Raw genomic sequence first — 23,307 nt, 5'->3', positions numbered from 1 at the left:
AAATGGAAAGCAAAGTTATATTTGTCTATATTTGTCTTATATTCGAAAAATGATCCGAACAGTGACTCAAAAATCGTGAACCGAACCGTGAGTGTTGTGATCCGTTGCACTCATAGTGGGTTGCCAGGTTGAGCACAGTGGCTCCACTTTAAGCTTCTGAATTTTCCAATTGCAAAAGTATTATTCAAACGTATTGTTCGGTTCGTAATGCGTATTGAACCGTAAGCCTCATACCGAACGGTTAAATCCGTACACGTGTATTGTTACACCCCTAATGGTAATAGAATTGCACATCCAATGACTTCATCGACATGAAAAGTACCAAAGTCCATAAAAGAGCTTTTTAAGACGTGAGGGTTGTAAACATTAGTTCACTTCTGTAGTTGTATCTGCATTCAGGCTGTTCAGCAGTAACCCATTGAAATATTAACCAATATTCCAGTATTATGTTTTTTACACTGATGAGAAGGTGACACCAAGGTGTTGGCTAAACCCTTAGCATTTAGATATGTCTCTTATAACAAGGCTGTTGTTATGGTTAGAGCTGACCAATATTCCCTTTTTTTCTTTTATCATTGTTATATCAAACAATTCCATCTTACACCTTCTCATTTGTGAGGATTGCTGCTTTTTTGTCTTATGTGATGGTAAAACTAAATATCCATAGGTTTTGAAATGTTGGTTGGATAAAACAAAATCAGTTTGGGCAAATTTTGTATTGATCAAATGATGATTGGCAGATAAATTAGTAATACAAATTGAAAGTGGCAGCCCTGTGATCTGTCTGCTAAAATTGAGGGGAACAAGAATATTAGGAGTGAGTGGCATTGTTGTTTAGTGTGTTTTTGTGTGTGCGTATGTTTTTTCAGATAACGTCCAGTGCTCACACGGCTGTGTTGATGAGAGGTGACAAATCATGGGTAGCTGGAATTCATGAAACTGCCAAAATGTCTTCAATCCTAGGACTACCTACAAAATACTCGGATGTAACAGTCTTCATAAGCAGAGTCCATTTGCATCCCTTTTGTGTGCTTGTGGAGTTCTGGGGGAAATTTAGCGAGGAGAGGACGGCAGATTATGAGTGCCTTGCCAAAGAGATTCAGTCTCCTGGAAACACATTTCAAAAGTTTGAAGGAAATCCTGGTGACCAGTGCTTGGCTCAAGTAGACGGTACTTGGTACAGGTCCCGCATAGTCTCAAGAAATGGCTCGAAATACAGTGTGTTCCTCTTTGACAAAGGGAGAACATATAGCACTACCACAAGTCAGCTGGCATGGGGCAAGAAGAACCACTTCCACCTGCCACCCGAAGTGGAATTTTGTGTCCTAGCCAATGTGTTACCACTGTCACCTGAGAAGAGATGGTCTCCAGTGGCCTTGGAATTTCTAAAATCGCTCTCTGGGAAGTTTGTGAAGGCACATGTGCAAGATGTACTTGTGCCGCACGGAACATTTCTCCTGCACATCCCTTGCATATCAAAACAAATGTGTGAGATGGGGATTGCCAGGAAGCTGTCTCCAGATGTGTTCCAGGACTTTGTCCTTATGTCACTGCAGTCCCATGGGAGAGTGGAGGTGTGTCCAGAGACTCAGATCTCCATGGGAGCGGGTGATCGACTGAATAAGAAAGAGCTCTTCATGTACCCAGAGCTGTCAGCAGGAACTGTGGAGACCGTCATAGTCACAGAAGTGACAAATCCCCAGCGGATGTTTTGCCAGTTGAAGGTCTTCTCACAAGAGCTGAAGAAACTCTCGGGGCAAATCACACAGTGCTGTGAGGGCAGAACAACCAATTGCATCTTAAGTCCAGAAATGATTGGTTTTCCGTGCGCTGCAAGAGGAAGTGACGGCACGTGGTACCGCTCTGTTCTACAACAGGTTTGCTCAAACAAAGTGGTGGAAGTGTTAAACGTAGACTATGGAACAAAACAGTTTGTTCAAATGGAGAATGTAAGACCACTGGCTGCAGAGTTCTTCAGGATGCCCGTTGTGACTTACAACTGTTCCCTCCATGGAGTCACTGACAAAGGGGTTGGATGGACAACCAGCCAGATTGACTATCTCAGGACCCTTCTTCTGCACAAGACAGTGATTGCCAAATTCGAGTACCAAAGCATCTCTGAGGGTGTTCACTATGTCACGCTCCATGGGGATGAAAACGCAAGCATTAACAAACTGTTTGGTTCCAAGGAGAGCTTTTTTCTGGAGAGTGAAAAGACACTTGGAGATTATGCCATCCGCAGCACTGCATCCAGCCGCAAGCATCCAGCTCAACAAGAAAGAAATCAAAGACAGATGTTAACTTCTGGACAGGCTTTAGAGGAAAAAGAAAGGAAAGGAATTGTGAAGTTGCCAGCTGAAGACCTCTCACTGAACTCATCACATGTGGCAACAGTTCAGCACATATCTGACCCGTCAGTGTTTTGGATCCAAACACAGAACAATGCAAATGAGTTTGATGAACTGATGGATAGTATCTACCATCTGTACAAAGACTCGGAGGATAAAGATGTGGTGAGAAATCCAACCATTGGCCTCTACTGCGCTGCCAAGGCAGAAGATGGTGAGTTCTACAGAGCAACTGTAACTGAAGGAAGCGAGACACAAGTCGAGGTGTTCTTTGTTGATTATGGAAATACCAAAGTTGTTGACAGAAGTAACATCAGGACCCTCCCTGATGAGTTAAAAAAGCTGCCATGTTGTTCACTGAAATGCTCCCTGGCTGGTGTCAGGCCAAAAGATGGGAAATGGAGTCGAAGTGCCTGTGATTTTTTCATCAAAGCAGTTAAAGATAAGGATCTAACTGTACACGTGACAGCAAAATATAATGAGAGTTATGTTGTCCAACTAACAGATCCTGAAGCACAGGGAGAAAGAGATCTCAGCACACTGATGTGTAGTTCTGGCCATGCTGAAAGGGCTGAGACACAGCGACAACTCAAAACTAAGATGACTACGCAACCTGCTATTCTGCCACAACTCCCAGATGCCAGGCTCTCGCGTGTATACAGCAACAAAGGAATGTCTTTCCAGACGCCCTTAAACACAGTTGGCCCTGCCGGTAATGAAAGACAAATTCCTACATTCAAGGAGCACATGTTTGCAATTGGAAGTGTCATTGATGTCAGTGTGTCCTACATCGAAAGCCCAAATGACTTCTGGTGCCAACAAGTACAAAATGCAGGGCACTTGAAAGTGCTCATGCATGACCTACAGTCTCATTATGCTGGCAGTGAGTTCCAACCCAATGTGGAAATGACTTGTATCGCTCGCCACCCTGATAACGGAATGTGGTACAGGGCCCTTGTGATTCACAAACATGAAACGCCTGATGTGGATGTGTTATTTGTTGACTATGGCCAGACAGAGACAGTCTCCGTCTCTGACCTGAGGAGGATCAGCCCACAATTCCTTGCTCTGCAAGGCCAAGCTTTTCGATGCAGTCTGCTAAACCTTGTTGACCCCACGTCTGCCATAAATGAGTGGAATGAAGAAGCGATAGCAAAGTTCCACAGCTTTGTGGAAACTGTAGCCTCCAACTTTGCGATTTTGAAGTGCACCATATATGCCGTCATGTACAGTGAGCAGAAGATTGTTTTCAACGTTGTGGATCTAGAAACTCCCTTTGAGAGCGTCTGCACCAGTATGGTCAATCTGGTCAAAAGTGCACCTCCCAAGAAAGCTGCTGGGTCATCTTTCCGTCTGGACACATACTACTACTCAACACACAATGTCAAAACTGGAACAGAAGAACAGGTCACAGTGACATGTGTGAACAATGTCCATGAGTTCTACTGCCACCTCGAGAGAAACTTTGATGAGATAAAAGATCTCAAGATGAAAGTGAGAAATCTCTGTCATCAGCTTGAGAATGTAAAGCTCCCAACTGTCTTTGGAACTTTGTGCTTTGCAAAATACACAGATGGGCACTGGTACAGGGGACAGATCAGGGCCACAATGCCAGCGATTCTGGTTCACTTTGTGGATTATGGTGACACTATTGAGGTGGAAAAGTCTGACTTGCTTCCAGTTCCCAGAGAGGCTAATGACATCATGTCTGTGCCTGTGCAAGCAGTTGTGTGTGGTCTCTCTGATGTCCCTGCCAATGTTCCCACTGAGATGAACTGCTGGTTTGAGACAAGTGCAACAGAATGTAAATTTCGAGCACTAGTAGTGGCCCGAGAACCTGATGGGAAACTGCAGGTTGAGCTGTATCACGGAAACACACAGGTCAATTCAAAGATCAAGAAGATGTTTCAGACTGAGAAGCACACAGAAGAGAATGTTGTCAACCAGAGCCAGAGAGCACTCGAGGCTTCAGCAAGTTATTCACAAAAGACTCCAAAAGTTGTCACAAAACAAGCTGCAGAAATGGAAGATCGCGCTCAAACCATCAATAAAAATTCCTCCACCCCAAAACCAGCAGGTCAAATGAGGAATGCCGATAGGAATCTGCAGTCTGCACCAAAGCCTTTGCACTGTGTTTATGAAAATGGCCGAAAAATGAGAGCAGCTGAGTTCTACATACCGCCACACAAAAGGCAGTCAAGTAGTACAGGAAATGGCTCTGAGCCGGAAGATGCCCATCTCAATCCCAGAAAAGGATGTCTTCCCACAGAAACTGAACAGCTCATCAAGTCCACATCACCTGGCACTGAATCTCCAAAGGAAAGCGTTGTGGAAAAATTCCCTAAACTTGCAGACCTACCGTCAAAATCTATCACATCAGATATGAAAGCAGATGTTTATGTCTCACACTGCAACAGCCCTTTGAGTTTCTATGTGCAACTAGTCAGAGAGGAGGATGAATTATTCTCCCTTGTGGAAAAGCTAAATGAGCCCCAATCCACCACCCAAACCAACGTCGTCAAAGACGTGCATCCAGGTGACCTTGTTCAAGCGGAGTTCACAGATGATTCCTCATGGTACCGAGCAGTTGTAAGAGAAGTCCACGGCAAAATGATGGCTCTTGTGGAATTTGTTGATTTCGGAAACACAGCAATGATGCCAATTTCCAAGATTGGCAGACTCCAGAAGTCATTCTTGCAGCTTCCTATCTACAGCACACACTGTATGCTGAGCGAGGCTGCTGGTCTTGGAAAAAAGGAAGTGCTTAACCCAGAAGTGGTGTCAGCGTTCACGGAAGACATAGGTGGTAGTGGAGACAAGGTGCTCAAGTGCCACTTTGTCAGGCAGTCAGGATCCGTGTGGGAAGTCAGTCTTGAAGACAGTGGTGTGAATGTCATGTGTAAAGTCCCTCCTACTTGCTTAACTGATGGTTCTGAAATTGCCTCAGAGGAACCTGTCCAAGTCAAGGAACAGCCTACCCAGATCTGGCAGAATGTGCCAGAGAACTCAGAGAAATCACCACTGAACTCCTCTCTATGTTACCAACAAGAAGAGTTTTTAGAGGGACAAAAGTTAGAGGTCTACATCACGGCTATAAATGATGCTCAGACCTTTTGGTGTCAGCCCTCGGACTCAGAGGACCTTGAGAAGATTACATCAAGTGTCTCAAAAGTGTTGGATGCAGCCGATCACAAGCACATTGACACAGGCTCCATCTCCCCTGGCAGCCCATGTATTGCTCTCTTTTCAGACGATGGTTTTTGGTACCGTGCAGAGGTCATTGACAGAGATGGAGATGAGCTGTCTGTTCTCTTTGTGGACTATGGGAACAAGACCCAAGTCAACTTTACAGATGTGAGGGAAATGCCCCCTGCCCTAATGGAAACTCGCCCACGGGCATTCTTGTGCGAGCTTGAAGGCTTTGATGCTTCACGTGGATCCTGGGACAGCAGTGCAGTAGATGAGTTGTCAGTGCTTACAGCAGACAAAGTGTTACAGCTGACTGTCAACAGAGTAACAAGTGAAGCAGGAAAAATCAAATGCCTTGTGCAGATGGAATGTGAAGGTCAAGTGATAAATGAGGCACTGAAAACCTGGTGGAAGAGTTCCAGGACGGAAAACCAACCTGGTGCTGTTGGACTGACCACTTCATACCAAACCCCACTGCTGTGTGACTCCACTGTGATAGAGACTGCACCACGCGATGATCAACTAGACTATGCCAAAGACCAAGACATGGACATTGCTGATGCCTGCATTTGTCCTCAGAGAGACCAGAGTAAAGAGCAGGGCACTGGCGAGCTTGTTGACCCCCATGCAGATATTTTGCCATGTGATAGTGGCATTGATGAAACTATGTTACCTCAACTCCATAACAAAGGGGACCAAGATATTTTGACCTTGAGCTGTGACAAGAGTGCGGTAGAAACTGACAAAGCAGCTGAAGAGGAGGCTTTCTCGGTAATGGACATTATTGTGCCAGATGACTTCAACTCTCCATTGGATGAGAACCAGACAGAGGCCATAGATGAGTTGGAATCTCTGCCAGGAGAGATGGACCTACCTACCTCCAGCATGGAAAGCAGCTTTGACATCATGAGTTTCTCTGGTAAACACATTAATTTCTTCTTTTATCTTTTGTTTCCGATTAGTAAACAATATGGTTCATTCCTGCCTATCAAATATAAGTAGATTAGTATATGGAAATCATGTTAATGTGGAAAATAAATGTGTAACATTTGCATTTCCAGATCTGACTGAAAATAGAGATTACAGCAAGGTTACCATGGGAGGGGACAATTCTCTAACCAGTACGACTACAGTGAAAATGGTAAGTTGTGTGACAATGACTCGCAGATAGTAGGTGTGAAGTTGTTTATACCGCTGACTTTAGCACAGATGGATAAAGCATAAATAGACTTGATGGAATCTAATTGGGTGTTGTGTTCTTCTAAAGGTTTCCCGTGAAGTACTTTGGCTCAAGGAGACCGTTGATCAGCTTGAGACACATGATCACATTTCTAAAGACTTAGAGCGGGTCGGTGATGTTTTATGTATCACTACACACACTTTACTTAAGAAAAAACTGCTTCTTGTTCCTCTTCTATTGGTTTTATTGGTGCGTTTTGTCATCTTGTAGATTCAGACTGAGGTGCTGCCCTGCGGTGTGCTTCCTGCGTTTGGTGAGGGATTCCTTCATATTTCCATGAAACACTCATACAGTGTAGGCTTTGGCTCTGAAATGATGATACATTTTTAAGGCAAGCTATCACATTAGCTTACAACATAACTTACACTGTGGCTTTAGGTAATTAGGAAGAAAAGACAGACAGTGCATCTTTGTTTTATAAACTATAAGTAGAAAGTTAGAAACATGTGGAGATACATTTGGATAACTAAAATAAGTGTAGTCTATAATACGGTGTGTTCTGAACGTACTGTATTTTGATTGTGATCATCTACATAGATGTTCCTACAGCGCAGGAGATTGACATTGGAGATGCTGCTCCAAAGGAGGAGCTGCCATGTGTCACTGCACGTGTTGAGGTAATGTTATGGAAAAGCAGTATTTTGGATGGTGTTTTTTTCCCCTGTACTTTTTGTTGTTCTTGTTCAAAGTAAATTCTTATAGTGTGTACTTGTGACCAAGTTAATGACCGTTTTACAGGACATCATTGACATAGTGTGCCGGTCAGTGATGGATAATCTGTTGTTTTTTAGAATGACTTCATGACTGCAGAAGAGACCGTGGCTCATCACAAGGATGGATATTCAGGTTTGATGACATCTCTGAATATTTGTTTGCCAAGTTAAATTGTTGGTTTAAACGTCTTTCAGCCTTCTCCATTCGTTTTGATTTGGCATCTGTGTGTGCATACTTAATGTGCACTACGAATGGAGAAAGGAAAACATGAGCCCTATTTGGGGGGGTCTAATCAAACCATGTAAATCATATACATCTCAGTCAATTGTGCCAGTAAAAGAGGCTCCATGGTTAATCTGCTATAAGCACAGAAGCACGCAGAAGCCTTTAGTCTACACAGTAGTTGTGTCTAAAGAAGAGATGCATTGATGCCGATATCAGCCCAATACCGACTCAAAAAGCTGGATCCGTTATCGCTGACAATAGGCTGATGTGATATAGGATACTATTATTTTAACACAAGAATTCAGTCAATTTATATCTATGTATTTATTTGTTATACAGTCAGGAAAGCCATGTTTAAGTCAAGCCTGATGTTGTCTTAAACATAAAAGAATGATCCCAGTCTCTTCCAAACAGTGTATTAAATAAACACTGGTAATGTATTTATACTTGTTATCAGCCAATTCCCAAAGCCCAGGTATTGGTCTGATTGGTCCATCCCTAATCTAAAGAATTTGTCTTTGTATCTGCAGCCCTGTCAGCCGACTTGGACACAGCAGCCATTGTGACACAGACCTGCACAGCTCCCTCCCAAGTGAAGGTGAAGGATTTGAATCTGCAGAACATTTTAATCAAACTAAAAGTTTTCACATCTGACATCTGAATTTTGCCTATATTGCTGCTCAGGTTGACAGGGTTGAGGAGGCGAGCTGTTCTTTTGAGGAGGCGAGCTGTTCTTTTGAGGAGGCGAGCTGTTCTTTTGAGGAGGCGAGCGGCTCTTTTGAGGAGGCGAGCTGTTCTGTGGAGGAGGCGAGCGGCTCTTTTGAGGAGGCGACCTGCTCTGTGGAGGAGGCGAGCTGCTCTGTGGAGGAGGCGAGCAGTTCTGTGGAGGAGGCGACCTGTTCTTTTGAGGAGGCAAGCTGTTCTGTGGAGGAGGCGAGCTGCTCTTTTGAGGAAGCGAGCTGTTCTTTTGAGGAGGCGAGCTGTTCTTTTGAGGAAGCGAGCTGTTCTTTTGAGGAGGCGAGCTGTTCTGTGGAGGAGGCGAGCGGCTCTTTTGAGGAGGCGAGCTGTTCTGTGGAGGAGGCGAGCTGTTCTGTGGAGGAGGCGAGCGGCTCTTTTGAGGAGGCGAGCTGTTCTGTGGAGGAGGCAAGCTGTTCTGTGGAGGAGGCGAGCTGCTCTGTGGAGGAGGCGACCTGTTCTTTTGAGGAGGCAAGCTGTTCTGTGGAGGAGGCGAGCTGCTCTTTTGAGGAGGCGAGCTGTTCTGTGGAGGAGGCGACCTGTTTGATGGATGTCTCCACAGGTATCAGACTTCAGTGGCTCCTGAATGAACAGGAAAAGGACGTGCCAGGCATGCAGTGTGATTATCATATAACTTCTCACAGCCCTGCTTTGTAGTAGTTGTCAGTGGATGCAGCATCATTCCTCATGATGTGCTGTGTTTTTAATGATTCAACTGTTCTCTGCACTGCAGACCTAAACAAGCCAAGTGATGACTGGCAAGCCACCAGAGCAAGAGAGGATGGTGTCAGCAGTGCATCAGCAGAGGTAACACTCAGCTCTATCTGATGATCCACTGACTACTTGGCTACTTCTTCATTTAAGTTTTCCACTTTTCTAATAACGGGAAGGCTTGAACTTGTTAAATGGGAAAAATCTGCTGGAAGTATTGAGTTGCCTTCACTGTAGCTTAAAAAACAAAAGATAATGGGACGGGAATGAATTGGTTAAAGAAGAGAGACTGAGTATGACATAACTATACTGACAGAGCTGGTGCAGTGGAAATGTGCATTACACTGAAATGATCAAGACAGCAAGTGAATATAGAGAAAGCAGGAATATAAGTTTCATCAGGACTGTTAATCTGTGTGTGAAATTGTGTTTTCATCAAAATCGCTGCATTTCCTACATTTTAGGTCCAACATGAATCACAACGTCCTCGTGGGGAGCTTCCACAACGATTAACTGGTGAGTCATCGCTAATAGAATATGTATAATACACTGTAAGATGGTCAGGAATAGATACCGCAGGCGTAGTGTGCTTAAATATGAGGTTAAAAAGAGTAAAGTTATGATAAAGGGGATTGTGTATTATCCTCTTACACTAACACTGGTTACTACCACGAGATCGATTGCTCTTCTTGGTCCCTCTTCATGTCCTGTTGTGTTCTTAAAGTACATTCAGTGTGATGATGTGCAGTAGATATGGAGTGTGATGTGATTGTCTTCACAGAAGCTCCTTCAGAGCAGGAAATAGGAGACTTGTCCCTGCGGGATGAGGCCATGCATAACAAGGTAGGGTGGAACCCCATTTTATGTCAAATGAAAATCATTTTCAAAGCCGTTTGAAACAATATTGATTATCAGCACAAGTACTGTTGTTCTGATGATGCCAGTTTTAGAAATGCCTCCGATACAGCCTAAAATGCTGGATCGGGTATCGGAGAGTCTGCGAGTCTATGCACCGATCTGATGTATCACGTTATATCATTTATCATCTCATTTACGCTACACATGAACAACACTTGTCACTCGATCCATACATCCTGCACACGTGGAACTCTTAACAGAGATGAGAAAGAAGAGAGATGGATCACTTGGTAGCAACTTCCGACATTGACTTAGAAGTAGCTAACGAGTGAGCCATCTGGCTTCCTTCTCATCTCTGACTTGCACATGCTCAGTGCCGATTGAGCAGGTGCCGATACGCAAATACAGGAATCAGAATTGGTATCAGGAAGGAAAACCTGTTACAGTGACATCTCTATGAATACTGTCCGATTAGCTCTGAGGATTGTTTTCATGACGCTGCTCTGGATGACATTATTGACGTTCTTGGTGTTCTGTTTTAGAATAACTCTGTGACTGAAGACGAGACCTCGGCTCTTCACGGCAATCATCTTTTTGGTTTGTTGCTGCTTATTGTTCGTATGTCAGAATGGATGATGAAGCGAACACATTGCTCTTCTTCTTGGATCTGTCTGTATTCTTTATGGTCAATTTTATTACGTTGAGACACAGGATCTTTGTGTGACCTGCCTCTGTTTGCAGCTCTGCCATCATTTTCAGACACACATTAATGGTCATATAAGGCCACTCCATTGTTTTTGTAAATGTTAACACTGATATTGATTGAAGGACATGCAGGTTTGACCACAGACTCTACTCTGCTGGATTGTAAGCCTTATTAAACATCTTATTCTTTATTTCAGGTCCACATCAAGAAGATGCCAGGGAGGAGAGTGAGCGGGTGGTGCACACCCCCCCCAGTCCTAGAGAGGTAACTGTTTGCATTCAGGGGAAACCATGAAGCCTTTTGGTGGGGTAAAGACCCTTAGCTAAGCCCCGCCCCCCACTGCTTAGAAAGAGCGGGAGAGAGTTACTGTAAAAAGTTAGTATCTGGGAGTCTGGTTTCTCTGGAGTTTACCGAGTCATACATTCTATTTTCTTTTAAATGAACAAATGTACATGGCTGTTACTGACTTTTCATCCTCTGCTGTCAGAGCTATGTTACCATGGAGCCCACACTGTCACTAACTGCACTCCCTGAAGACACATGTAGTTTTTCGAAAAAGATAAAAGTGATTTCAGAGAGAAGCAGACAGAAGGTTCTACAATATGAGTTAGGATATATCCAGGATGTCAAAGTGATTCAGCAGTGAAAAGGTGAAAAGGTTAAAAAGATAAAGATAGCAGCTAAAGACTGAGTTAAGAGTTAAAGTGAACCACCACGTCACCTGGAGAACAGAAGACCAGAGAATGAAGGACCACCACTGTTCCTGTAAAGATGGATAGCTCTTTATTCACAGAAGGCAGCATGTGTACACATTCTGTGTACCTTTGATAGCTAGCGTAGCATAGAAGTGCTAACGTCAGTCAATAATATAACACACTTTGCTAATGTTGGCTCCACAGGTTTTTATGTAGAAGCGTAACGTTTTAGTAACGTATATCTCCTCTGTAGCGAGTTTTAACCTCCAGAAGTCCACAGTTGATAACTTTGATACTTCAAGTGTTAACCCTTTGCCTGGTGCTCATAGTGGTATTCATCACGGGCATTATGTAGCTGAAGACTCTCTGACATTGGTGTTAATCGGGCAACAAAGCTTATGAGGGGGATTTGTAATGTGTTGACAGTACACGGTGCACTTTGTAGGCGGTGAGGGACCTCAAGTGGCTCATAACAGAAACACATCAGGCTTACATGGCCGGCAGTGCAGCAGATGTTTAACAGATGTCAACCAGCACAAGGCTTTTACTCAATCCAGCGATGCCCACCTCACTGCCCCCCCTGAGCATTCAGAAGCACTAAAGCACTGTTTCAACTATATAGTACATTGATAAACTTCAGTAATACTGAATCCAAAATGTTTGACAGAGTCAAGAATGAAGACATGGAATGTTGAAATCACTATAACCACATCTGGGTTTTTGGAATATACTGGTTGTGTGTTGTGCATGTAGACATCAAATCCTGGTCTCTCAAAAAATTGGAGAGCCGATTGGGCCGAGATCTTCCAGTTGTTGTGGCTGAATGTAGCCGTGACTCGGTTTCATTAAAGCAGAGGTTCATACCTGGACTTCTTTGTTGTGCCTTTGTGAAAGAGGCCCCTCCATAAGGCCTTCTTAGGTTTACAGGATGCTGTGACAGGTCCTCCACATTAGTGGACACGCAGCACACGGTAAACATCGTATCCCCAACATGGTCACAACGCTCATTGTCTTCACTATTTGTTTATTTCTTCCAGGATTGCAGCAGTAGTGTGCTTGAGGAAGAAATGTCATTGTCTTCAGATGACAGTTTTGGTAAGTGATGCGGTTAATATTTGATATCAATAATTATTTTAGATGTAGTGAAATTAAAGTCTTTGGTGAAATGTAGGAATTTTAGCATGAAGTAGTATTGGGACACATCAAAGTATTGTTTTACAATTTAATGAAGCTTTGAATGTCTGTCGGCATACTTTCATTATTCTATTCTATGTCGGCACTCTTAAAATACCATCCTCGAATATGAATGGTGGTTATTGCCTTTTGTATAGTAACTGGCTAAATGGATTATGAAAACGCCTGGTGAAAGATGTTCTAGTGTGTGATCCTGTTTCTGGTGCGTCATGTAGCGTAGAACCACAACGACTGAACACAAGACCGCAGGTTGAGTAGTGTGCACAGCACAGCAGTCTCTACAGGATGTTGTGTATCTGTGATTGTGTTGCATGTGAGATCAAAGCCCTTTATCTGTTTACCTTCCTGTTTTCAGAGGCCCAGCTGTCGGGGATCACTCATCTCTCTCTGATGATCAATGATGGCTCTGCTGATATTCTGCTTGCTCAGCAGCAGCAGCAGCCAGAGGAGTAACCGCCTTCTGTTCACTTTTATTAACTGCATATGCTTTAAGTTACATGTTCAGGTACAGTTCTTTTCTTTGTGTGAAGGCTCAACAGCAGCTTTTTATTTTCTAGATTGACCCGGCAGCTCATCTTTATGCTTGTTCCAGTTAAACGTGTGGTTTGAAGTGCCTTTGTACAGTAATGGCGTTGATAGTTTGTTGTCAGTATCCATGTGCTCGCCCAGTGGTACTTGAAGCACTGTTGTGTTACAGATGACCTGTTATAACGTCACATAATTCTTTTGTTTACAAAATAAAAGCTGCTCTGATGGTTAAATGCAGCGTTTTTCAAGATGGTTTCTGTGTTTTGTGTGGATACATGCATGCGTTGAAGATATATTTGTGTTGGCACAATAAATATCAGTACAGATCTCTGTGGCCCTGGTTTTCCTTCCGTGTTGCTCTTTACATAATGTTCGTAAAGTTCCATCTGGGTGTTTGTCGTCTTGTCTACAGCCCCAGTTTGGTAACAAACGTATCGCTACTACCGAGAAGTATTTTTAGTGAGCTGGTGTTTCTCACATGGATACTATGAATCAAACTCTGAAGGTATTTAATGCAAGTAAAAACTGTCAACATCGTTTCTGTTCGCTTCAGTCACCACTTGCATTCTAGTAGTAATGTTTGCAGAATTTGAAAATCCACATCATTGTCACTCTTTTAGACCATCCCAGTGTCTTATGTCTCACTTATGTCCATTTCAGATGAATCTGAAGATGGTGTGAATGGATGAATCCCTTTAATCATGCCTGCTATGTACTCTTACGTACTGCTGGAATTCATTTTTTAATTTGTCCGATTGGGTCATTGGATACAAGTGCATGACTGTTTGAAATGTTTACTCTGGTAACAGAAGAAATGGCTTCTCTGTAGGTGTTCCAGATAAAATGTCTCCTGAATGAAGAGATGGTACAGCCTCTTAAAGGGACAGTTCATCCCAAAATATAGATTTGTCCTCATCTGTCTCACGAAAATAAATGCATTTGAAAGCTTAACAGCAAGGTCTCTTTCCAGAAATCTTGACGTGGTTACTGACTAATCCAGACCTCGCTGTGGTAAGTTCATGTAGGAACTAGGGTTTAAAGTAAAGAGCTCCTCCATGGAAACAGATATTGCTGTTGAGTTTTTCATGTGAATTTCTTAGCGCTTTGAGCCCCACAAGCAGAGTGGCATGTAGTTCCATTATATTTAAGAGTAGGCCGATATCTCCGGACTCCCAAACAATCTAGATTGATGAAAGAATCCACTACAGGTAAGAGGGAAATATGCATTTATGATTTGGGGGTGAACTGTCCCTTTTTAAAATGTTTCAATAAAGACGCAAAGGTTCCAGCCCTTACGACACTGAACAGTTCCTCATCAGAGTACCTCTGGAGCTTCTACAAGCATATTATTCAAAAGCTCGGGTTTTAGCCTCAGAACCTGTTCGTAAGCTCATAGCATTACAAACCTGAAAGACTTAAAGCAGTTGACAAAAGCCGTATCTGTATACAAACCAGATTTATTGGGTTTCTGTTACGGTAGGAGTATAAAAGTAGAAGGCTGTTACATTGACCCAGGGTGAACAGTAGAGTTAAGGCACGTGCTGTTTTTAATGCAACCTGTTAGTGTTCATAAGCTTTAATGATGATCTACTTACTGCATGTAGCTGCCCTCTGATGAATCAGGATGGATACATGTTAATAATTCATCTGAGTCCTCAATCTTCCTTTGTTCTAACAACGCCCATTGGTTAGATATGATTCTCATTATAGGTCTTATTCCAGAATCACTGCAATCATAGTGTAGCTCGTCTCTGTTGGAAGGTCATACATCCAAAGAGACACAGTCTGTGTGAAATAACATCTCAGTTCATATACACTCAAAGATTAAACATGATTAAATGCATTTCTCCAGGAACTTCCTGGTAATAGTGAAGATTTCACAAACAGTGAAAAGTGTTCAGTGACATTCAGGCCTCATGAAACAAACGCTGGTTTTATCTGTCAAGAAAAACTAAATCGGTCCTGCTGATGAGGTAGAGATTTTCTTTTCCATCTATTACGATTCCAAATAGTTATCTTTAGTCCGCTTCTAGCACCAAGCAGGCCTGGCCTGACATTTTGGGGATATGAGGCGGCTCACATGGAAGACTGAAGCACAGTGATGTTAGTTCCTTGAATGAGGTTGTCATCTTGCCCGTCGATCAGAGGGTCCCACTGATTAAAGTTCTTCTGTAGCCCTGCAAAACCCAGAATTGAGATAGTGAGATACTGCGATTGACAGGCTGATCGTGTGCGCTTCCTTGTTCTTACCGAGGTGGCGTTGCAGGAAGGCTAGTGTTGCTTTGTTGCAGAGGTCTATGGCGATCTCGGGGTCAATCTCTCCCTTCAGCTTCATCAGCTTGCCGATCCAGTTGCCCGTCAGGAAGGTGAAGTCTGGGAAACTCTGGTGGACTGTGCCTCTGATGAAGGAAAACGTCGCCACAAAGTCAGTGAACGCCGTGTTTCTCACAGGATCAACGAGGCCCAAATTCAGTCCCGTGCATTTTACCTGATAGTGATCATTTTCCGCTGTATGACGGCCGACTCCAGCTTCTTCATGCGGCTGATGTTTCCCGCCCACTGAAACTTCTCTGAGTTGATGAAAAAGATGGGCTGCTTCACCCGGGGAAAGATCTCATCGTCTAAAGGGAACATCCAGGAGTCCAGCGCGACGCCACACCTACAGGAGAGTTCAGATGGCATAATTCATACGTTGTATCATATTCCTGCTTCTCTGAAACGAGGGAATGCGACAATGGAGGAGACATGGATATATGTTGTAAATCCACATACTTGAATTTGACCTCTTTGCACAGAGCTTCTATCACTGTTGCTCCCCCGAAGGAATGCCCCACCGCTGCTGTCCTACACAGATCCATGGAGTTCTGTTGGCATGGAGGCGAGAGGACATGGATGGTGAGTGATAACAACAATGAAAGGTCTACTACTGGTAACTGTTTGAGGATCAGCTTCAGGTTCTACCATCAGGACACAGGTGATATTCTAGATTTTCCCTCTGGTCACCAAAATGTCCTGACACAGCTGATCAAACGGACATGAGAAGCCTCAGGCTGAACCAAAGTGTCTGGATCTCCCCACATTCACACACTGACGCTGCTGTCTTTACCTACATATTCTTTTATTTATTTGTACTTTTAGGACCTTACAAAGTATGTACTGCTGCATGCAGTATGCTTTCAATTGGGACATACTAGTCATGACATTGCACCTTGAACTTTGACCCTGTTGCTCATGTATCCACCTGGTCAGAATAGAAGAACATCCTGGTACTTTTGGTGTTCTGCATTTCATATACTATGTATTGGGACATGCTACATCCTCTCATCCTAAGTAGTGTGGGTACTGGAACACAGAGAGAGTGCTGTCCACAAGTTACCTTGCAGCTGGATTCTCACGCGGGATCACGTGGAACATTAAACTCATCTTGTCAGGCTTCAAGTAATGCGTTTGTGTCCGGTAAGCCACAGCACGGACCAATCAGAGCCCTGTGAGGAGCTACTGGCTGCTATGGGCGTGGTTTGGTTTAAGTGTGTGTGAGACAACACAACAATGGCGGCTCCTCCTAGCATCAGTTATATCAGAACTGGAGAGTATTGTGTTACTCAAGATCATTTACAGACCTTGTGAGCAGTTTCATGTAGGAACTTTATTCCATGAACAATAGTTGAAACAACAATAATAACGAGGTCATGATGTCTGGAAAGAGACACTGCTGTTGAGTTTGTCAAATGGTTATTTTGGCGGTTTGAGCACCACAAGCAGAGTGTCATGTAGTCCCGTTATAGTGGAGAGGAGGCAGACATCTCTACAGCTGATCTCTCCAACACCAGGCAACTCACACCAAAACTATCTGGGTTGATGAATAGCACTATAGCTAAAATGCTAAATAGGTATTTTTGATTTTTTCCCCTTTAAGATGAGATTTTTTTCATCTTGGGTGTGTTGCACCTGAAATGATTAGATTTCCTGGACACTATATAAATGAAAGCACTTCTACTGTGATAAAGAAAACTAAAATAAAAACGTGCTGCAGCTTATAATAACTTGCTGTGAGGCACATATTTCCTCTTCATTTTCATTGTTCGGTCACTAAATCTCTATTGCTGCTGCCTTGTTGAAGGTTTTAATTCCAAAATAAACTCATGATCTGTGTGAAACTAGACCAAAGCTCATGATGAGTTACCTCCAACGTCGTCCAGTCAAACTGTGTTTGCAAAACGTTTTGCACTGGGGTCCCCGAGTTGATTTCAGTGAGTCTGTCCAGAGCCAGGATGCATTCATCTGCTCTCTGTTTCACCTTGGAGAGACACAAATGATCCACACAAGTTAGCAGAAAAGCAAAAGCATACGCTAAAAATGACCACAGTATCACATGAATCCAAACTCAGTTTCATAAAGTGCAGGATCGAAAAACAGGATAGAGGAAATGCTAAGATACAAGTTGAATATGAGACTTATCAGATACAGAAAGTAACAGACTGAGGAACAAGGAAGTGGTTGTATTTGAACATCAGTGTCATGCACAGCATTGGTTACCGAGTTGTGCAATCCAGCCTCATTGTATAAAAGAGGAATCGTCTCCACCTCTGTGTACCTTTCATACAGTGACCGTTGACTCACATGAGCCGCTGTCGTCATGTGGACGAACGTGGCTCATGGATGACTATTTTCTAGTAAAGTGAAAGCTTCTGACCTGTTTATTTCGGAGGGGGAATTCACTCTCCCCGTGCTGCAGATTCCTGTAGTACATCCACTCTCTCACCAGGTTGTCTTGGGTCGAGGTAGATGTTTTAGGCTCGTTCTTGTTTGCCTTCTCTGACTCCGTCTTCTCACGGAAATAATACGTAGCTGCGGCTGACTGGTCTCTGCACGGGGGAAAAATACACAGTGCTGCAAAATGATACTGTGTCAAAGGCAGAGTACTGAAGAACAATAAGTATATATTACAAATATCACAGTAAGTGTAATGTCTTACAGGGAAAGTGTTTTAAAGTGGGGTTGTATGAGGTACTCCTCCACAGTGTATTACTACTGTAGATGTACTGCTATGGACGCACTCACCTAAAAGAATCCATATCAGTTTGAGTGTACGCTACATTTACAATATAGTCACCTCTCTACCTTGCTGTCAGACTTTCTAACGGGGAACTAAAGCTGTCAACTATGCTCTCTTCAAAGACACAACACTCCATTGACAAAAAGTAAATTCTACCTCTCAGAACACGGGAGGTTGTTACTGTCCAGGCTGAGTTTAGACTCACCACAGTGACACAAACAAAGTAAGCGATGTCGACCAGCAGCTTCGGTGTTCTGAGAGGTCACATGACAAGGAGTCTAGTGGCTTTGAAGAGAGCACAGAGAACCGCTTCAGATCAGACAGGGAGGTACAGTGGTGAAAATATTCGGAATATAGCGTTCAGTCAAACGGTCTAAAATACGTCCACAGCAGTGCATAGCTTTGCTCCTGTCTGCTTCTACAAACTCCATCTCCTGTAGTAACACACTATGGAGAAGTACCTCATTCAAGCACACTGAAACATCACCACAACTATTGAAAACAACGGTCAGTTCTATGCTTCGGATATTATATTGGGCTTTTAGAACAGGCTCACAATACCTGTTTCAGATCAACAACCTGATGATGAATCACGTTATGTGACACATTAATGATCTCTTCTCCATTTCTCACACAAACTCGTGCGCACGAATGTAGTTCAGTTGCCAACTCAAGCTTGAACTTGTTTTTGTCCTTATCATTTGCTGCACCTCAACCGACATGAGGTTGGAGGAGAAGTAACAGTCTTTTGTGACTGTTGTGGTAACAGACGACACCAACTGATGTGGCAGCGTAACGAACGCACCACTGGCTCAGCGGCTGGATTGACCACTGGTCTCCTGTTCCAGCCATGAACTATGTCACAACACAGGCACATGCCTTTTCTCTCTCTGTGGCTTCAGCCTTCAACCATCAGCTAAAAATTCAGCGGAATACCACTTCAACCCACACGAGCGACAGACTGACTGTGGCCATTATGTTCTCCTCCATACGGTCCCCTTGTCTCTATACTGAAAAGAAATGTGATGACCTGGTTCGTACTATTGTCTGCACACTTACTCCACTGATTATTGTTCGCTTGGCTCACCACCAACTAGAAGTTCCTCCAACTGACACGTGGCCTCAAATGTTCAGCGTACGTATTGTCAGCCGACAGTTTGAATGGAGCCAAGATTATACACAGCTTACAACATGACATATGTTTAAAGAACTGTCCTCACACCCCGATTACTGTTTGAATTAAACAAATCCTGACATGAACATGAAGATTCAGCTAAAAGTATACTTTAAATAAATGAAATACCTGTGTTCCACGGACGCCACAATGAAGCCCTGAGAGGCCAATTCTGCACATATGGCTGAGTACAAAGTCCTATAGGAAACACCAGGGAGAAGTGAGTCACACCATTCACAGCAGCCGATACGTGAGCATCCTATTCATAAAGAGTCAATTCTGTGGCAGTGTTCAAAGTGATTGTGTCTACCTAAACGCTCCAAGGCCGTGGGAGAAGATAACTACAGGACATTTCTCACTGGATTTAAACGGAGCATCCACGGAGGCTGGAATCTTAAAGGAGCCTGGAACAGACAGAGGGAAAAACATGAGCTTTTTAAAGCACAACACCAGTTCAGTAGAAGTTATGGAAACTTCCTATAACTGATGACCGTGTCCTAAAGCATTCTGTTGTGCTGTTGATTTACCCAAATTCCAGGAACTTGCTGGTTCCCATACATTTGTACAGTGTGAACATTAACATGCAGAAATGACACTTCCCAGAGTTAGTTCATTTATAACTCTAGTGGACACCATTACTGCTTTCATTGTTGCTTGGTAATGCGGTTGACAGTGCAGATTGATGTGCAGCAATAAGACTAAAGAAACTACACTGAGCTGATTTAAACACTGTCGAGAAATGAGGTGAAACCAACGTCTGCTCGGAAGGAAGGAGGGAAAAACATGAAAATATTGATATAAAAACACCTGGAAATGTATATTACATTTGTCAAAACACTGCACACACTTGTTTAAACTTGTTTGACATGTTCTTCATACTCTTAATTGGGGTAAAATTACCAAAGAGGTAGTTGAAAATCCTTTCACTCAGAGCCCTGTTGATTTTCAAGAAGTCTGCCAGACCGTTGAAATACTCCACACACGGTACCCAGTCTGCTTTTTCTGCTTTTTCATTCTCTTGACAAGGATAGTAGAGCCTGAAGAAGCTGCCCTGTTAAAGAAGCAGACGGAGCAGAGACAGAAACATGCTACTGTCATGTGATCAACCAAGTGTCCCAAATATCTTCTTCACAAAACGTGTACATTTATGTTTGTTGTGTACAGATTTTCTTTCTCATGCTGAACTTTGAAAACGCTTTTCCTTGTTGCAAGTATTAATGCTGTGATGGAATGAATCATCAACTTCATATTGTTGGTGATTTAATAGTTTTATAGCAGCTATATTAGCTGTGACCGATGACAGTACAGGACATTCTCATTAGCTGCTCATTTGGAGAACAGTGGCTTTAACCAATGCCGAAATTCAGTGGTATGCTCGTTGCCCATCTCAACAAAAAGTGACACATTCACACATGTGTGGTTGTGCTTTTACCTGAGCAGTGTGGTCCATCATGAAGTCGGTGCAGCCCACAGCATTGGGGCCCTTGGCGGGAGGGATCCCGAGATTACTGCAGGTGTTCCCCATGGCGAAGAAACCGAGCGCGTGCCTCCTCTGCTCTGTCAGGTGAAGACAACATATTCAGCTACAGCAAGCAATGCCGATGACCTGTAAGTCATGACTCATGGGAGAGATAGCATGACTTGACAAAAAACAAACACTGAGACTACTTTACTAGATACGAAAACAGTATCAAAATGTCATGTTTTCCTTCCCCTTACAGTATTAGTGATACTACCCCTGTTACTGTATGATAGATTACACAGTGTATTGTAATTATACTTGTATATGCGGTTATCTTCTGTTGTTTGACCGCTTTCAGTGAGCAAGAACAATATGCAACTAACGTTAAGTTCACCAGATATAGCTAACTGAGCGCGTGCCAAAGTTCACTTCATGTAACAATAATATGCAACCTTTCAGCTGGATTCCACTTAGTATAGCTGTTGGGGAAATGTATGCGTTTACGCTCTCAATGCAAATGTAGCGGTTACCTGTCCTTGACCACTCGTATATCCTCTTGCCTAATAACTGTACAAATCCTCCACGACGTAACATCGACCACAGTAGTTTCAAAGGCGAGATTTACCTCGGTTTCTTCTGGTTAGCTGTTAGCGAAAAAAACACACTAATATAACGTTAACTGTTTCACAAAAAAAACGAGACCTACCGGAGATACAGAAGTGGCCGCCGGGTGCCAATGTTACTGCATCAGTTTCGCAACATTACTCTGTAACTATTCTTTTGTCTCTCGAGATAAAACGGTACGAGTCACAAGGGAGTGGTTTGACCTGACAGTTGGATAGTGTCAACCATAGGTGTTAGCTAGCCACTACTAGCATGGACGGGAGCTAAATCAGAGCAGTGATTGGAACGTGTTTGTTCCTTCTTATACCCTATGGTGTGTTCACTGCACCGCACGGAGCAGTCGCCCCGCCTCTGGCTGCCTAAAAACATCCTCCAACGTAAATATAACACAATGTCATTTAACCTCCCCAGATACCAAAATAGGTGAAGGGCTGGGCACCAGGCTCATGGTCCCCATAATCACAATATTAGGCTTTTTTATGTCTGTCCTGCAGTGTCCCACGTAAAACGGGGTAACCTGGTCTGTATATGGCTCTGGTTAGAACACGTAGCTGTCCTCGTGAATGCCGCATTGTTTAGTTTTGCAATACAGTGTCAAACCTTCTCATTTACAGTCTTTGGTGAAAACATACCGGAATCGACGTTGGAGCGTCTTTTGAGGAAAACTAGTCCACTCGAGTTTGAAACGTCGCTTGCTTGTTTATGTGTTGAAACAGGAAGGGAGCAAATTCCCCTTCCTTTGAAATAATAAAGTTGATATAAAAACAAACAAACACATAATCGTCTTTGGAGCCTGTTTTGTGGAAACATGTGTTACGTAGAAGAACTCTGTGGCACAGTCAAAAAAAAAAAAGAAAAAAAATGTAAAGGTATATACGAGATTCGAACTCATATCATTGAGTGGAAAAATAGTTGGCAGCCAGAGGCAGTGCCATTACGCCACAATAGATACAACGACATTCTGGAGGCATACACACAAATCTAAAATACAGTCAGTAGTCGCTCCTAAGAGCGGAGGTAACCAGATCAACTTGTGACCGCAGAGGGAACCAGATCAACTTGTGACCGCAGAGGGAACCAGATCAACTTGTGACCGCAGAGGAAGATCAACTTGTGACTGCACTTCGGTTTACCATGCAGCATTTTGAAGTGCACCACGGAGCACTTTTGAATACAGCTGGTTTCCGAAACAAATCTTTGTAGCGCTGCTAATTAATGAGGCAAACGTTTGTGATGTGTTCATGAGGTGAAAATACACAATGTGGACATTAATGCATCAGAAAAAAACATAAATGGCAATGCTATAAAATGAAGAATTTAACCAGCCAAGAACACAGAGTGCAAGTTGAGTTAATGTGACTTTAATAAGTCAAAAAATACATAATCACATTCAATTTGTCAAAAACATTGATGACATTCATTTTCAATTGCAAGCTGGACACAGAGTCTAGAAATCAGAACTGCACTTCTGATTTCTAGACTCTGTCCAGCTTGCACTCAACTTGACTCAACTCTCAACTCAACTTGCACTCTGTGACTCAACTTGCACTCTTACACAGAGTGCAAGTTGTATCTATTGTGGCGTAATGGCACTGCCTCTGGCTGCCAACTATTTTTCCACTCAATGATATGAGTTCGAATCCCGTATATACCTTTACATTTTTTTTCTTTTTTTTTTTTGACTGTGCCACAGAGTTCTTCTACGTAACACATGTTTCCACAAAACAGGCTCCAAAGACGATTATGTGTTTGTTTGTTTTTATATCAACTTTATTATTTCAAAGGAAGGGGAATTTGCTCCCTCCCTGTTTCAACACATAAACAAGCAAGCGACGTTTCAAACTCGAG

General features: G+C 43.1%; 2 protein-coding genes across 5 annotated transcripts; one reads left to right on the top strand and one right to left on the bottom strand.

Moving 5' to 3' along the window:
• Nucleotides 1-947: 947 nt before the first annotated feature.
• tdrd6a (tudor domain containing 6a) lies at nucleotides 948-13,068 on the top strand (the record flags this gene model as incomplete). The annotated part of the gene is made up of 11 exons (XM_079180638.1): nucleotides 948-2,419; nucleotides 2,900-6,456; nucleotides 6,599-6,678; nucleotides 7,569-7,623; nucleotides 8,247-8,314; nucleotides 8,401-9,013; nucleotides 9,944-10,005; nucleotides 10,563-10,617; nucleotides 10,923-10,990; nucleotides 12,459-12,516; nucleotides 12,971-13,068. 11 exons carry the CDS (start codon nucleotides 948-950, stop codon nucleotides 13,066-13,068), a joined length of 6,186 nt encoding a protein of 2,061 aa, XP_079036764.1.
• A 1,525-nt stretch (nucleotides 13,069-14,593) lies between these two features.
• Nucleotides 14,594-22,315, bottom strand: pla2g7 (phospholipase A2, group VII (platelet-activating factor acetylhydrolase, plasma)). 4 transcript variants are annotated; one of them, XM_079179851.1, is made up of 11 exons: nucleotides 22,092-22,315; nucleotides 20,806-20,930; nucleotides 20,274-20,424; nucleotides 19,684-19,777; nucleotides 19,503-19,571; nucleotides 17,837-18,008; nucleotides 17,327-17,440; nucleotides 15,916-16,007; nucleotides 15,632-15,802; nucleotides 15,394-15,542; nucleotides 14,594-15,320 (listed from the first exon to the last, which is right to left on the bottom strand). In XM_079179851.1, exons 1-11 carry the CDS (start codon nucleotides 22,267-22,269, stop codon nucleotides 15,220-15,222), a joined length of 1,416 nt encoding a protein of 471 aa, XP_079035977.1. In that variant the 5' UTR covers nucleotides 22,270-22,315; the 3' UTR covers nucleotides 14,594-15,219. The 4 variants fall into 4 exon arrangements, with proteins under 4 accessions (XP_079035977.1, XP_079035978.1, XP_079035979.1 ...); XM_079179852.1 differs by lacking the exon at nucleotides 22,092-22,315 and adding an exon at nucleotides 21,366-21,694; XM_079179853.1 differs by lacking the exon at nucleotides 22,092-22,315 and adding an exon at nucleotides 21,542-21,694.
• Between the last annotated feature and the right edge of the window lie 992 nt (nucleotides 22,316-23,307).

Source organism: Pholis gunnellus (genome assembly GCF_910591455.1).
Source record: "Pholis gunnellus genome assembly, chromosome: 19".
Classification (NCBI taxonomy): Eukaryota; Metazoa; Chordata; class Actinopteri; order Perciformes; family Pholidae; genus Pholis; species Pholis gunnellus.
This window is presented reverse-complemented; position numbering and strand designations above follow the sequence as displayed.

What these genes read in the sequence shown, in the direction of transcription:
- pla2g7 (XM_079179851.1), bottom strand. Translation starts at nt 22,269, where the DNA reads ATGTTTCCACAAAACAGGCTCCAAAGACGATTATGTGTTTGTTTGTTT. An exon ending in TGCAAAGAGGTCAAATTCAA is followed by an intron (nt 15,803 to 15,915) that starts GTATGTGGATTT and finishes ACTCTCCTGTAG; the next exon opens with GTGTGGCGTCGCGCTGGACT. An exon ending in CGGAAAATGATCACTATCAG is followed by an intron (nt 15,543 to 15,631) that starts GTAAAATGCACG and finishes TTCCTTCATCAG; the next exon opens with AGGCACAGTCCACCAGAGTT.